The 14,392-nt window shown below is 43.4% G+C and overlaps 1 protein-coding gene across 3 annotated transcripts in view; it reads left to right on the plus strand.

Moving 5' to 3' along the window:
• MALT1 (MALT1 paracaspase) overlaps positions 1-7,492 on the plus strand; it is a 65,007-nt gene extending 57,515 nt beyond the window's left edge. For 2 of the 3 annotated variants that reach the window (XM_049900552.1, XM_049900553.1), the window contains 2 exons: positions 2,268-2,393; positions 3,658-7,491. In XM_049900552.1, coding sequence (XP_049756509.1) covers positions 2,268-2,393; positions 3,658-4,095 — 564 coding nt within the window. In that variant the 3' untranslated portion in view covers positions 4,096-7,491. Of the gene's footprint in view, positions 1-2,267; positions 2,394-3,657 lie in introns of all 3 variants that reach the window. The other variant, XM_049900554.1, reaches the window with a different exon arrangement.
• Positions 7,493-14,392: the final 6,900 nt, after the last annotated feature.

Consider the following 14,392-nt stretch of genomic DNA (forward strand, 5'->3'; position numbering starts at 1 on the left):
ATTTGTATATAAATTTTTGAATGAGAAACGAATTTGTGCTTGTAAACTTTCACCTAAAGCACAATAAATTTTTTTTTAATTTCCTTTTAAAAACCATTGTTTCCAATGTAAGTTATTACAGTAATTTTAATCTTATTGGCTTATAGTAGTATATTGGAAGAATAGAAATCTAGATCTATTCTTTCCAAGCATCTAAATATAATATTTATTTTCTATGGGTCTCAAGAAGGCAAAAATGCCCTCTTCCCTGCAGAGGTATAACAAATTGAAAGATAAGGAAGGAATAAGAGAAACTGAAACCCCAATTATCACTTTTATTACTGGTCAGAGCTTCATGGGAGACACTGCTTAGTGTTGGAGCAAACAGTCTGGCCCAGAACCCCAGGATTAGGTAGGTTCGTCCACCAATCTCAGCAGCGGGGCGTGGGTCAGCCTCCCTGTGTGTTGGGCAGAGGGGGAACCTGTGGGCCTCTCTGCAGGAGCAGAACTTTTGCCAGTGGGCTGTCTCTGGAAGAAGAAAAAGGATAGGTCTGACTTTACCTTGTCCATTATTCTTCTTAAATGCTCTAATCTATAAATCCATTGTCCCATTCCCGGAAGTGATGAATAAAGAGGGAGAGAATTTAGGAGTAAAACACTAATGGGACTCTCTACTTAAAAGGAAACCTGAGCAGGAATACTCTGAAAGTAAACTATCCTTTCAGAGGTAACTTTGCTTTTTAAGTGCATTAGTGCCAAATTTAGAAGTCCTCAAAGATATAGTATGCTACACCCATGTTTATTGCAGCTCTGTTTACAATAGCAAAAAGCTGGAAGCAACCAAGGTGTCCATCAACGGATGAATGGGTAAATAAATTGTGGTATATTCACACAATGGAATACTACGCATCGATAAAGAACAGTGATGAGTCTGTGAAACATTTCATAACATGGAGGAACCTGGAAGGCATTATGCTGAGTGACATTAGTCAGAGGCAAAAGGACAAATATTGTATAAGACCACTATTATAAGATCTTGAGAAATAGTATAAACTAAGAAGAACACATACTTTTGTGGTTACGAGGTGGGAAGGGAGGGAGGGAGGGTGGGAGAGGGTTTTTTACTGATTAACTAGTAGATAAGAACTGCTTTAGGTGAAGGGAAGGACAATACTCAATACATGGAAGGTCAGCTCAACTGGACTGGACCAAAACCAAAGAAGTTTCCGGGATGGACTAAATGCTTCAAAGGTCAGCGGAGCAAGGGCAGGGGTTTGGGGACCATGGTTTGAGGGGACTTCTAGGTCAATTGGCAAAATAATTCTATTATGAAAACATTCTGCATCCCACTTTGAAATGTGGCATCTGGGGTCTTAAATGCTAACAAGCGGCCATCTAAGATGCATCAATTGGTCTCAACCCACCTGGAGCAAAGGAGAATGAAGAACACCAAGGTCACACGATAACTAAGAGCCCAAGAGACAGAAAGGGCCACATGAACCAGAGACCTACATCATCCTGAGACCAGAAGAACTAGTTGGTGCTCGGCCACAATCGATGACTGCCCTGACAGGGAACACAACAGAGAACCCCTGAGGGAGCAGGAGATCAGTGGGATGCAGACCCCAAATTCTCACAAAAAGACCATACTTAATGGTCTGACTGAGACTAGAGGAATCCCGGCGGTCATGGTCCCCAAACCTTCTGTTGGCCCAGGATGGGAACCATTCCCGAAGACAACTCATCAGACATGAAAGGGACTGGACAGTGGGTAGGAGAGAGATGCTGATGAAGAGTGAGCTAATTATATCAGGTGGACACTTGAGACTGTGTTAGCATCTCCTGTCTGGAGGGGGGATGGGAGGATAGAGAGTTAGAAGCTGGCAAAATTGTCACAAAAGGAGAGACTGGAAGGGCTGACTCATTAGGGGGAGAGCAGGTGGGAGTACGGAGTAGGGTGTATATAAACTTATATGTGACAGTCTGACTTGATTTGTAAATGTTCACTTGAAGCTCAATAAAAGTTAATTAAAAAAAAAAAGATATAGTATGCTCCCATTACATCTGTTTGTAATTAAACATCAACAGGATACTTGCAAGATAAGAAGAAAATTCATAATAAAGTATAACTATAGGATGTTATTTTCATTGTTTCTTTAGTCCTAGGTAAGGATTTAACCCACTCAAGCCAAAATTCATTAGAGAGTGATGCTTGTTAAGAGGTTTTGTACCATAGACTATTGTTGACTTTGATTGGCTTCCTTATTAACTTTCACTGATTTTCATAGGACCTAGACATTGATCCAAAATATGCCAATAAGGGGACTCCTGAAGAAACTGGCAGCTACTTAGTCTCAAAGGATCTTCCCAAGCATTGCCTCTATACCAGACTCAGCTCACTGCAGAAATTAAAGGTGATTACTTTCCTCCTTACAATTACTAATGGAAAACTTTTTGAAAGCGAAAACTCACTTTGGCATGTGAGCCTTGTCGTAAGTGTGCTGCTTTATTGGGGATTAACTTGAGAGATGAGAAATCTACATGAGGTCTTACAAGGGACTCTCTTCATATTGTATACTATCCCTGATAGTGGCCTGAGGCTTTGTGTGAGAGTAGATGTAGTTATCCTCCATGTTGTTCAAAAGTTAGGGACAGAACATATTCAGTTTTTAAATGTCTTAGCATTTCAAGTAATCATTTCCTAGTTCTGTGACTTCCATAAAACATGTATCAAATTAGAATTGGAACTTATTATTTTAATCTTTTTTTATTTCTAGTTGTCTTACGAATGAGAAACTACGTGGTTGAGCTTTCTAATAAAACATGTCCATGCCAAGCTTGCATTTTCAATTTATTCATAGCTGTGTGACGATATAATTTATCAGCCAAATAGGAACACTCAGGGAATGAAATGAGGCACCACTGACAATTACATGGGGACAACAAGCATAAACCTAGTCATCCTGTTCATAGCTAATCTACTTAAATTCTCTTCTGAGCTTAGAAATTTAGCCCACTGTCTGATTCAGTTATATTTTTCTACCTATGATTGCAGATTATTTCATATTTTTTAAGGCCCTTAAGTTTTTGACTTAAGGGTAAAGCCCACATTGTTTTTTTTTCTTTAAAGGATAATTCCCCATCTCCAAACATGGGGAAACGTAAGTTTTCTAAGCCCCACTGCTTGGAAAATACCCTTTTGCTGTTTATTAGGAATTTTAACATCACTATGATTTTGCCTACTTTTAGTAGTAAACTAGAATTCTGCTGAACTCTAAAAATTAATATTGGATAAGGGAAAAGGAAGATAATTATAGCTGGCCTTTCTTAGCTTAGGGAAGGCAGAAAGGATGCCTTGAAGATTTGGAAACTGGGAAAGGGGATGAGAGTGGGTTTGTTGTTGTTATATTGTTTTGTTTTTGATGAGTGATATTCTAAGGTTGATACACTATCACTAAGGAGCCCTGGTGGAACAACAGTTAAATGCTCTGCAGGAGGAAGACTTGGCGATCTGCCTCCCTAAAGACTGCAGCCTAGAAAATGGAAAACCCTGTGGGGCAGTTCTGCTCTGTCACATGGCATCGATACGAGTCAAAATTGACTAGACAGCACCTAACAACAACAACATTACTTTAACTGTTGGCAAAAATAACAAACCTCATTTCTTTGTTTTTTCAGGAACATTTGGTCTTCACAGTATGTTTATCATACCAGTATTCAGGATTGGAAGAGACCGTAGAGGAAAAGCAGGAAGTGAATGTTGGGAAGCCTCTCATTGCTAAATTAGACATTCATCGAGGCTTAGGAAGGAAGACATCCTTTCAAACTTGTCTGATGTCGAATGGCCCTTACCAGAACCCTGCATCCACCTCAGGGGCAGCCGGACACTACCATTCTTCTCAAGATTCATTCCATGATGTTTACCACTCACATGCTGGCAGTTCAAGTCATGCTTTGCCATCAGATAGTTGTCATTGCAGCCGGACTCCAGACCCATTTGTTTCAAGTTATACCCACCATTATTCATCCCATTTTGGTAGAAGTAACGTCCCCGTAGAGACAACTGATGAAATACCATTCAGTTTCTCTGACAGGCTCAGAATTTCTGAAAAGTGACCTCCTTGTTTTGAAAGTTAGCATAGTTACCAGATGCCTCATATGCAACACAGCTCATATAAATTGGGGCATTAGGAAAGAGGAACAAATATACAAAGAGAAAGAAAATTAGTAACAACGGTTTCACATAACAAGCTCAGGACCACCCGCTTTGAGATCTTGGAATTGTATTTTTAGCCACAGACTTCCTCCTCTTCTAAGATTTTTTTTGAATTGTTTGATTTGTTCTGTAAGAATGAATTATGGGTGTGAGTATGTTTATATGTTATATACCAAAAATATTTTCATTATAACCACTTGGAAGTAAGAGCAATGGGAATGACGTTTGGTAGAATAAGTCGTCATATTTTTAGAACCAGAGTGAACCTTGATGGGTATCAGACTTAACCTAATTGTATCAGTGGAAGAAACAAATTGAAGTACCTTGTCTAAGTTGGAGCTGGCACCAGAACTGAGGCCTCCAGATTTCCATTCCAGTGTTCGTTCACTACACACACTGCGTCCCTGACAGATTTGATGACAGGTATTGTAAGGAGCCCTGGTGGCACAGTGTTGAAGTCTTTGGCTGCTAACTGAAAGGTTGGTTGTCTGAACCCATCCAGTGGCTCCATGGGAGAAAAACCTGGAGATCTGCTACTGTAAAGATTACACCAAGAAAACCCCATGGGGCAGTTCTGCTCTCACTATGAGTTGGAATCAACTCAACGGCACCCGACAACAACATTGTTTTTGTAGATAGATTTTAAAATATATATATATATATATGTATGGTTGATACGTGTATCTGTATATTATCTCAAGGAATGTACAAATTTTAGTTTGCAATTATAGGACTTTGCTGCAAGTGACATTTAAGGGATTTACATGTAAATTTCTGGTTCATAAGGTCATCCTGCTAAGTAGAAACCACAGGTGAAATGCTTGTCTGTTAAAGTGAGACAGCAAAGCTTAAGAGTCAAGGTATAATTGGATGATTTTGGTAGCTACTTACGTGAATCTTCAAGCGCTGAAAAAGTGTCCTCCTTGGTAGCATTTCTTTTCTTCTTGAACTTTACTGACCTTAGGAGACAATATTCCTATCGCCTTTGATTCTACCTTAAAAGCAGATTAAAAAGGCAACTGGCAATAACAAGAAGTTGAATTAGTAATTTTAAAATGTACCACAAAGAAAACCCCAGGCCTGGATGCCTTTACTTCTGAAGTCTGCCAAGCATTTAAAGAAGGAACTAAACCAATCCTTCACAAAGTCTTCCCCAAAACAGAACACTCCCCAGCTCATCCTGTAAGGTCAGTATTACCCTGATACCAAAACCAAAGAAGACAGCACAAGAAAAGAAAACTACAGACTCATAATCTTTTTAGGATGAGGACAATATTCTAAAATTAAATTGTAGCAATAGTTGCACAACACAGAATGTACTAGAAGCCATCAAATTGTATTCTTTGGGTGAATTTTTATGGTATGTGAGTTGTATCTCAAATGTGTTTTTTGTTTGTTTTTTAATTAAAAAAAAGAGAAACTGACAACTGGCAGACCTGTCTCCCACTCCCACAGAATAACTTGGGATACATTCTCCAGAGATCTCTGTTCACAGCTGCATGCCTGATCTCAAGGCATTTTTGGTCTTGAAGTTAGCTCTTTTACATGCTTTTTGGAAACTAGAGAAGATATGAAAAGTTTCACTCCCAGATAGGTAAGAAGAGGCCAGAAAATGGGCTCTTACCTGGAATTTAGAACAAACTGAATTTAAAGGTAAAGTTCTAGATCTCATTTTTGAAGCTGAATATCATAAAAGTAGGCCACAATCTTAAACTAAGTTAGTTTTTTGTTATTTTCCTTAAGTGCTATACATTCTCCTGAAAAGGAAAAAATCAGACGATAGAGATTGAGTAGGTGTTAAAGAACTGGTATTAAAAGAAAAAGTCATTCATTACAAGTTCACCAGTCATTTCTATGTCATTCTTGTGTGTCTGCTTGATGCCAAGTTTCATAGAAGCTATAAATCATGGCAGGAACAATCTTTGGTTTAGCATTTTAAATATTTTATGAAGAACACATCTGATACATTTTTGATGGGGAGCACAAATGAGTGAAATCTTTTGTTTAGACCAAATGGACAAATTTTAAAAAGCACTTACCTCTTATAATTTTAAATTGTTAAGATGGAAATAATCTAGATGCTTACCGGTAAGGGACCTTCAGGGAAAATTGTGTTCTGTGTTACTGTTAGAACAAAGTATGTGTGACCTATAAAAAGTGTTTGAAAGTATATGGCCTATATGGGCTGCTGTGATGGAAAGCTGTCTGTGGTAGCAAATGACAAAAGGCAAGTGCAGCACAGTTTGATAATCCTTTTTGTTTGTTACTGTGCTTATATAGGCATGAAAAGTTTGGGAAGAATATATATGTGCTTAATTGTGGTTGGAAACCCTGGTGGCATAGTGGTTAAGTGCTACAGCTGCTAGCCAAAAGGTCGGCAGTTCAAATCCACCAGGCGCTCCTTGGAAACTCCATGGGGCAGTTCTACTCTGTCCTGCAGGGTTGCTATGAGTTGGAATCAACTCAGCTACAATGGGTTTGTTTTGTTTTTTTTAATTGTGGTTAACCTAGAGCAGTGCCATCCAGTAAAACTTCTTTGGTTATGGTAATGGCCTGTATTGCAGCTCTCCGACACCATAGCCTCTAGCCCACGTGGCTGTTGAGCACTTGAAATGGAGCTAGTGAGGGTGAGGAAATGAATTTTTTATTGTAATTAACTTTTTTTGAATTTTTAAGTTGTATTATGGTAAAGTATATATAACCCCCCCAAAAAAGTTTTTTTTTTTATCATTTTTAAATATACATTTCAGTGGCATTAAATACATTCACCACGTTGTGCAGCCATGACCACCGTCACCCCAAACAGGAGCTCAGTGCCTTGGAAGCAACCACTCTCCACTCCTTTCTTCCCCCAGCCTTGGTAACCACTAAGAAACTTTTGTCTTTATGCATTTGCCTCTTCTAGATGTTTCATATAAGTGGGGTCATACAATATGTGAACTTTTGTGTCTGACTGACTTCACTAAGCATAATATTTTCAGGGTTCACCCATGTTGTAGCATGTATCAAAACTTCATCTCTCCTTTAAGCATAAAGCTTAAATTTTAAGTCATTTCCTGTTACTTGAAAATTCTCCTGCTGCTTATATATACCGCTATTGCTTTTCACAGTTAACTGATGCCATATACTCAGGATTTACACCTTACTTTTCTGCATTTCAACCTGTTTCTCCAGCTGGACATTGTGAATTTTATACAGGCCAAAAATTTTTTTTTTTTTTGCTTCCTACTTGAAAATATTTCTAATATATTGAAATATTAGTAAAGAAAAATATACCGAGAACATGAGAATGTTTGCATGAATATGCATTTTTTCCCAGTTCTACAGCATTAAAAATATTTCAGCATCAGACACAAAGTTTGGCTTTACTAAGGAGTCTGAAAGGAGCCCTGGTGACACAGTGGGTAAGGCGCTTGGCTGCTAACTGAAAGGTCGCTGGTTTGAACCCACCAGCTGCTGCTCAGGAGAAAGCTGTGGTAGTCTGCTTCCAGAAAGATTACAGCCTTGGGCAGTTCTACTCTTACGGGGTCACTATGAGTTGCATTCAATTCAAGGCAACAGGTTAAGGAGTCTGAAACTAGAAGGCACCTCCATAAATGAGGGTTCAAGAAGCGGGGGGCTGAGAGTTGGCCAGTGTGTGTGTCTGGGGGACGGAGGAGAGGCCACCAGAAATGAGGACTAGTGAGGGGTTCTGTAGGTTCCTCTGGGGTTGGGAGTTGTCAGGACTTAATAGTGAAAAACTCAGGGGCCTAGGAACAGCCCTAGGTAAGATCCTTTAGATGTCACTAACACAGCCCTACTCAGTGAGCTTAACCAAAAATGAGCTTTTATTAGGATGACTCAAGAAAATGTCTCGGATTCCAAGGGCAGAGGCTACAGCCAAGCCCTGGAAGGACCAAGAAGTTACCCAGGGTGCTCTCCCTCAGTGTCCCCAGACCAGCTTTCCCAGTCCCTTAAGCCCAGGTCAGAAAACAGCTGTCCCAGGCCCCTGTGTTTCTTCTCAGTTCCAGAACACCACCTAGGGACCAGAGCCTCAATTCCACATTGCTGATTGCTTAGCCAAGTCAGCGTGGGCCATGGTTTAAATTGACTACAGGGAAGTTCATGGCTGATGTTTCTTTTTTACCACATGTATGAAAGGAGGAAACCCTGGTGGTGTAGAGGTTAAGAGCTATGGCTGCTGACCAAAAGGTCAGCAGTTGAAATCCACCAGGCTTCACTTGGAAACTCTATGGGGTGGTTCTACCCTGTCCTGTAGGGTCTCTATGAGTTGGAATCGACTCAACAGCAATGGGTTTGGTTTGGGTTTGGTATGAAAGGACTGATTTCCAAGCCCTGCCTTTTTAAAAGTAAAGGCCATCAGTATATACTGTGACCAGCAGAAGCCACAGGAACAGTCATTTCTACCAAGAGGTGGCATAGGACCAGCTTGGGATGAGGAGGGCAGCCTCTGGCACGTTCTCCCTGGGTTCAAAGACCTGCTCTGCAGCCTCTTGTTGCTAGTTGCCATCGATTCCAACTCATGGCGACCCCATGTGTGCAGAGAAGAACTGTTCCATAGGGTTTTCAAGACCTTTTGGAAGCAAGTCACCAGGCCTGTCTTCCGAAGTTCTACAACTTACCTCTTTAAAGCTCAGTTTTCTCATCTGTAAGCAGTACCACCTGCTATAGGGATAACCGTGAGTGTTAGGTAACCTAGTAAGGAGTTTAGCACAGGGCCAACATATAGTAAAAACTCAGTTAACTGTTACTAACACATTCAGGTGATCCTTTTCAGATTTAAATCAGCTGCTTCCTACTTAAAACCAACTAACAGCTTCTCACTTCCAACCACTGCCTCTTGATGGCTACGATCTCCGGACTCATGGGTTTGTTTGCTGTCCCGTGAATAAGCCCAACTTGTTCCCACCTCAGGGTTTTGCATTTACTACTCCTTGTGCCTGTGCGCTGCCCCCCGCCCCCTGCCCCCTTTACTCCTTTTGCTTCATTCGGTTAACGCGGTGGGCTGCTAACTGAAAGGTTGGAGGTTCGAGTCCACCCAGAGGCACCTCGGAAGAAAGGCCTAGCAATCTACTTTAGAAAGATCAGCCACTGAAAACCCTACAGAGCACAGTTCTACTCTGACACACGTGGGGTCGCCGTGGGTCAGAATGGTATCCACAGCAACTGGCTGCTTGCTGTTCGCTTTGGTTCAGTTCAGATCTCTGCAACAGTGTCGCCTCCTCAGAGAAGCCTTTCCTCACCTTCACTTCCACCAAGTCACTCTCTACCATCTTCACCTTGATGGAAGCAGGACTTGTCTTCTTGGTTCACTGTGGTTCCAGTTACCTCTCAGTTCCTAACAAGCCAGTTTCATTTCATGGCATAAAGCAACAGTCATTATTACTGCCTCTCAGAGCTCTAGGGGCTGAGTGGGCAGTTCTCACTCCTGGCTCTCTGGTGACTGTGGCTGGAGTCCTCATGAAGACTTCCTCACTCCCATGTCTGGCTGATTCTGGCTTCAGCCAAGTCTCCCACAGGGCCTGTCAGCTGGAAAGCCTGTACCCAGTCTCTCTTTGTGGTGCCGGCTTCTTGTAGTAAGGCAGCTGGGCTCCAGAGTGTGGGTCCCAAGAGAAAGCTACGTGTTATATATATGTTAACAACAACCACATGAAGCGTGTTATTACTATTATGCCCATTTTACAGATGAGGAAATTGAGGCAAGAGAAAGTAACTTGCCCAAGGTCAAACAGCTAGCAAGTAGTAGAGCCCCAATAGGGATCCAAGCTGTTTGGCTCCAGAGATTACACAGCCTCTTGTTTAAATGGTAAGAGAAGAAAATGGTGTTGAACACAGGAAGGAAAGCAGAAACCAGATCTCTAAGGGCTTTGTATTTCCCGCTGCGTTTTGTAATCGCTTTGAAGGAGGTCCGGCAACGGCGTGACAGAATCAGACGAATGTTCTGGAAAGATCGGTCTCTTTGCAGGGTCAGTGGGAATGGAAGGATGGCAGGAGAGCTCTACACAGCCTCTTGTAATGATGAGGGACTTTGACTGATGGTGGGCAGGTAGCCAGAACTCTGCTGGAAAGGAAATGAGGCCGCAGCAATGGCAGAAAAGACAGGTAGACACATGGCACCCAGGAGGAGCCAGCAGTCCCTACTGGAGGGATATCAGGAACCACAGCCCATCCCAGGTGCCAGAGCGGGGCAGCTGAAGCTCCCCTACCCCAAGGGAGAGAGCACAGTCCTGGACCTAGAAATGGCTCAAGATATGCCAGACGGGCCCCGCAGAGGGCGGGATCGGCCCGTGAGACACACTGGGGCCAAGGCAGAAAGGGGCGGCTGGGAACCTGGATGAGGGTCTGCGGCGGGGTGGTGGGGGGTGCAGTTACGTGCTCTGGGCCTGCCAGGGCTCGGGCTTTCTCCACGGCGAGCTCCGGCTGCGCTATGGCTCGGGGCCGCCAGCAGGGGGCAGCGGAGGCTTGAGTTTGTCCCGGCTCTAGACCTGCGGAGTAAGGGTTTCAATTTGCTAATCGCTGAGGCAGCGGTAGAAGAAAGCACTTAAGCGATGGTGTTTTTACAGCCCAGGAGCTCTACACCCGCTCAGCTCCTCCTGGCCCCGCTCGTGGGCTTAATGCAATGACTGGGGAAGAGGAGAGGTGCACGGAACGACAGAGTCGTGAGAAACGCTCAAGGAAGAGCTGGCGACAGCGACAATTGTCAAGAGCTGACCGAGCTGGGCAGGAGAGGTTGTTCAGGCACTGTGCGCTTCTGAACTTTCCGGAACACCTCTGCCCCAGAGGTTCGCACCCTATAGTCTCAGCCATACTCCACCCACGCCTTCCCCAGACAGACGCCGCCAGCAGACCATGTGGGGGTGGGCAGTGACCTCACCAAAGGGACCCCTGCAAAGATTAGTCCCAACTACCGCAGCCTCCACCAGACTGAGCCCAGCACAACTAGATGGTACCCAGCTACAACCACCAACTGCTGTCACAGGGATCACAGAGGGTCCCAGAGATGGAGAAAAATGCAGAACAAAATTCTAATTCACGAAAAAAGACCGAAGTTACTGCTCTTACAGAGACTGGAGAAACCAGGGGAGTATGGCCCCTGGACACCCTTTTAACTCAGTAATGAAGTCCCACGCCCAAGGTTCACCCTTCAGCCAAAGGTTAGACAAGCCCATAAAACAAACAATAATACACGTAGCGCAACCATGTATACGAGACTAAATGGGCACAACAGCCCAGGGGGCAACAACGAGAAGGCAGGAGGGGACGGGAAAGCTGGACAAATGGAAATGGGGAACCCAGGGTGGAGAAGGGGAGCACGTTGACATGTCATGAGGTTGGCAACCAATGTCATAAAACAATGTGTATTAATTGTTTAACGAGAAACAAATTTGCTCTGTAAACCTTCACCTAAAACACAAGAAAATAAAGACCCCTGCCTACATCCAGAACCAGGGCCAAAAGTGATTCAAAAACCACTTGAATATCATCCGTGTGTTATGTAAATAGCAAGTTACCAGTAATTATGACAAAAAAATTTAAACAGTAACATGTACTGGAGTCCCTAGGTGGCACAAAGGTTTCCTGGTGGCACAGTGGGTAAGCACTCAGATGCTAATGGAAAAGTCCGAGGTTCAAACCCACCCAGAACCACCTTGGAAGAAAGGCCTGGTGATCTGCTTCTGAAAAAATAAAATATGAAATATGGAGTGGTTTTCTATTTTCCTGGACTTGGTCTTTAAAAATATATATTTCTTATATTTCAAGCTAGTGGGTAGGAAGGAAAGAAAAGGATTTGAAAATAATGTTATTTCAGGTGCACCAGGCAGCTGTGCCCCCTCCCCTGCCCCCCACAATGTTAATTAACCTCTCATTCCTTTGGCTCTGTATCTGACCTTCCCTGATTGTCTGCCTCCCCCAGCCCCTCAAAGTGTGCCTACTGCATTGGCATTTGGGAAGCTGTGTGGGGAGGGAACCAGCAGCCACTCCGATTGGTGACAACCCATATCTATTTATTTATCATCACTGATCTGTGCTTATGATGGAACGAAAACACAGCCTTCAGTGCCCAGGAGTTGATTGATTCAAGCTGAGGCATTTATGCGCACACACATTTCTTTTTCCCTTTTTTATCTGCTCGTTATTTTTCGTAATTGAGGCCAGGTTTCATTTGTATTTACAAGTAGATAATATTTGAACGTACTTTGAGATAGAAGTGTTTCAACAGATGTCAGGTACTTTAAAAAAAAAAAATCTGAAATAATAAAAATGCTGAGCATGGGGACAGCCCTGCCTGCTGACTGGGATGGGTGTGCGTGCACCTGCCTCTTTCAGTGTCTGTTTTGTTTTTCAGTATGTTGACAGAGCCAAACAAAGCTGCATTCGGTGCCTTTTAGAATTTCTCCAGTCCCTTTTCTCAATTAGTAGGGCGAGCATCTGTTAACTCTCTCCCATGCTCCTCAGCCACCCTTAACAGAAAGTGTGAGCCAGCTCGCCTGCATCACACCCCCTCCTTGGGCAGCGGCTCTTCCAGTACCTTGCCTGGAAGTGCCCCCAATGAGATATCTCATCCCAGTACTCATCAGCATGGGGCTTGGTCTTGCTTGCAGAGAGAACAGGAATATGAGTTCTCTGTTTGGGTGATGTCATTGTCTTGTTTCATCCTGCTGAGCTAACTTACAAGTCCATTGGATTTCTTTAGACCAGGAGTTCTCAACCTTGATGCTATTGACATATTGGCATTCTGAACACCATGGGCCTGATAATTCTTTGTTGTGGGGGCTGCCTTGTGTATTGTGGGACGTTTAGCAGCAACTGGGCCAGTAACCCTCACCTTCCTGCCCCTCCACTCCCTCACCCAATCTCTCCATTGTGGCAACCAAAAATGTCTCCAGATATTGCCAACTGTCCCCTGGGGGCCAAAATTACTCCCAGTTGAGAACCATTAATCTAGTGGATAGAGGTCAAGAATGCCACAAAGCATCCTATAATCATGAAACAGTCCCCTACAACAAAGAATTATCTGACACCAAATGTCAACATTGTGGAGGATTTGCTCTGTTGAACCCACCATTTGTCAAGTTTTTTGTTGTCGTTGTTGTTTGCAGCCTAACCAATTCCTAGCTGATACAATCTTGATTCAGATTTTTCTCCATGACACAATCAGAGGGATTGAAAGAACTCCATAAAAAAGAAAATGCTTTGAAGATGAAAAGCGGGCTTATCCTAAACCTCTGCCTGTCCAAAACCTCCTAGAGATGTAGCTAACCGCTTCAAAGTGGAGGCACAGAGCAACGCTGAGCCTCTCAGGTGACTGACGGCAGGAAGCTGAGGTAGTGAGTGATGTCACTGTAATGGCCTCAGTGCTGACCCAAGCTCCGTCCCTTTTCCATGGTTTCTGTGACATGTCCCACTGGGGACCGACAGTCATCTTAGTTGTGCTCATTGTACCATGGTTACGTGCAAGGGTGGATTAACCAGTAAGCAAGGTGAAAAACAGGTCAAACTGTGCACTACAGATTAGTAAATAAGCCGTGCACACCTTGTTTATTGGGTAGTCCATCCCTGCCTCAGGCTCTGCTCCTAATTGTCATACATGTAGATAGTCTTACTTTAAAAAAAAAAAATTGACCTTCATTTTTAGCCTTTCTTCTGGAGACTTAAAAATGTCCACAACAAATAATGTCTAGAACTTTGACTCAGGAGAAGAAGAGATAACCAGCCTAGTTAGTCCCAGCTTCACAGGCTGCTGGGGGGGAAGGGGAGTGCGGTGGACAATAGCTCAGTAATGACTGGAAAGACCTGAAGCCCAGAACTCTGCGCTCAGTCCTAATGCTCCCTCCTCACCCTCTCCCCAACTGACAGCAGGCACAAGGGACCAGCCCTCGCCCTGGAAGCTCCCATCTGGTCTATTTCAGCATTCTATCAGACTTCCTAGTGGTGCAATGGTTAAGCACTTGGCTGCGAACCAAAAGGCAGTCTGCTTCCATAAAGATTATCTTTTGCCATTGAGTTGATTCCAAACTATAGCTACCCTGTAGGACAGAGTAGAACTGCCTCACAGGGTTTCCAAGGCTGTAATCTTTATGGAAGCAGACTGCCACACCTTTCGTCCACGGAGCAGCTGGTGGGTTTGAACCACTGACCTTTCAGTTAACAGCCAAGCACTTAACCACTGTGCCACAAGAGCTCCTTCTATAAAGA

This window comes from Elephas maximus, chromosome 11 (genome assembly GCF_024166365.1).
Source record: "Elephas maximus indicus isolate mEleMax1 chromosome 11, mEleMax1 primary haplotype, whole genome shotgun sequence".
Classification (NCBI taxonomy): Eukaryota; Metazoa; Chordata; class Mammalia; order Proboscidea; family Elephantidae; genus Elephas; species Elephas maximus.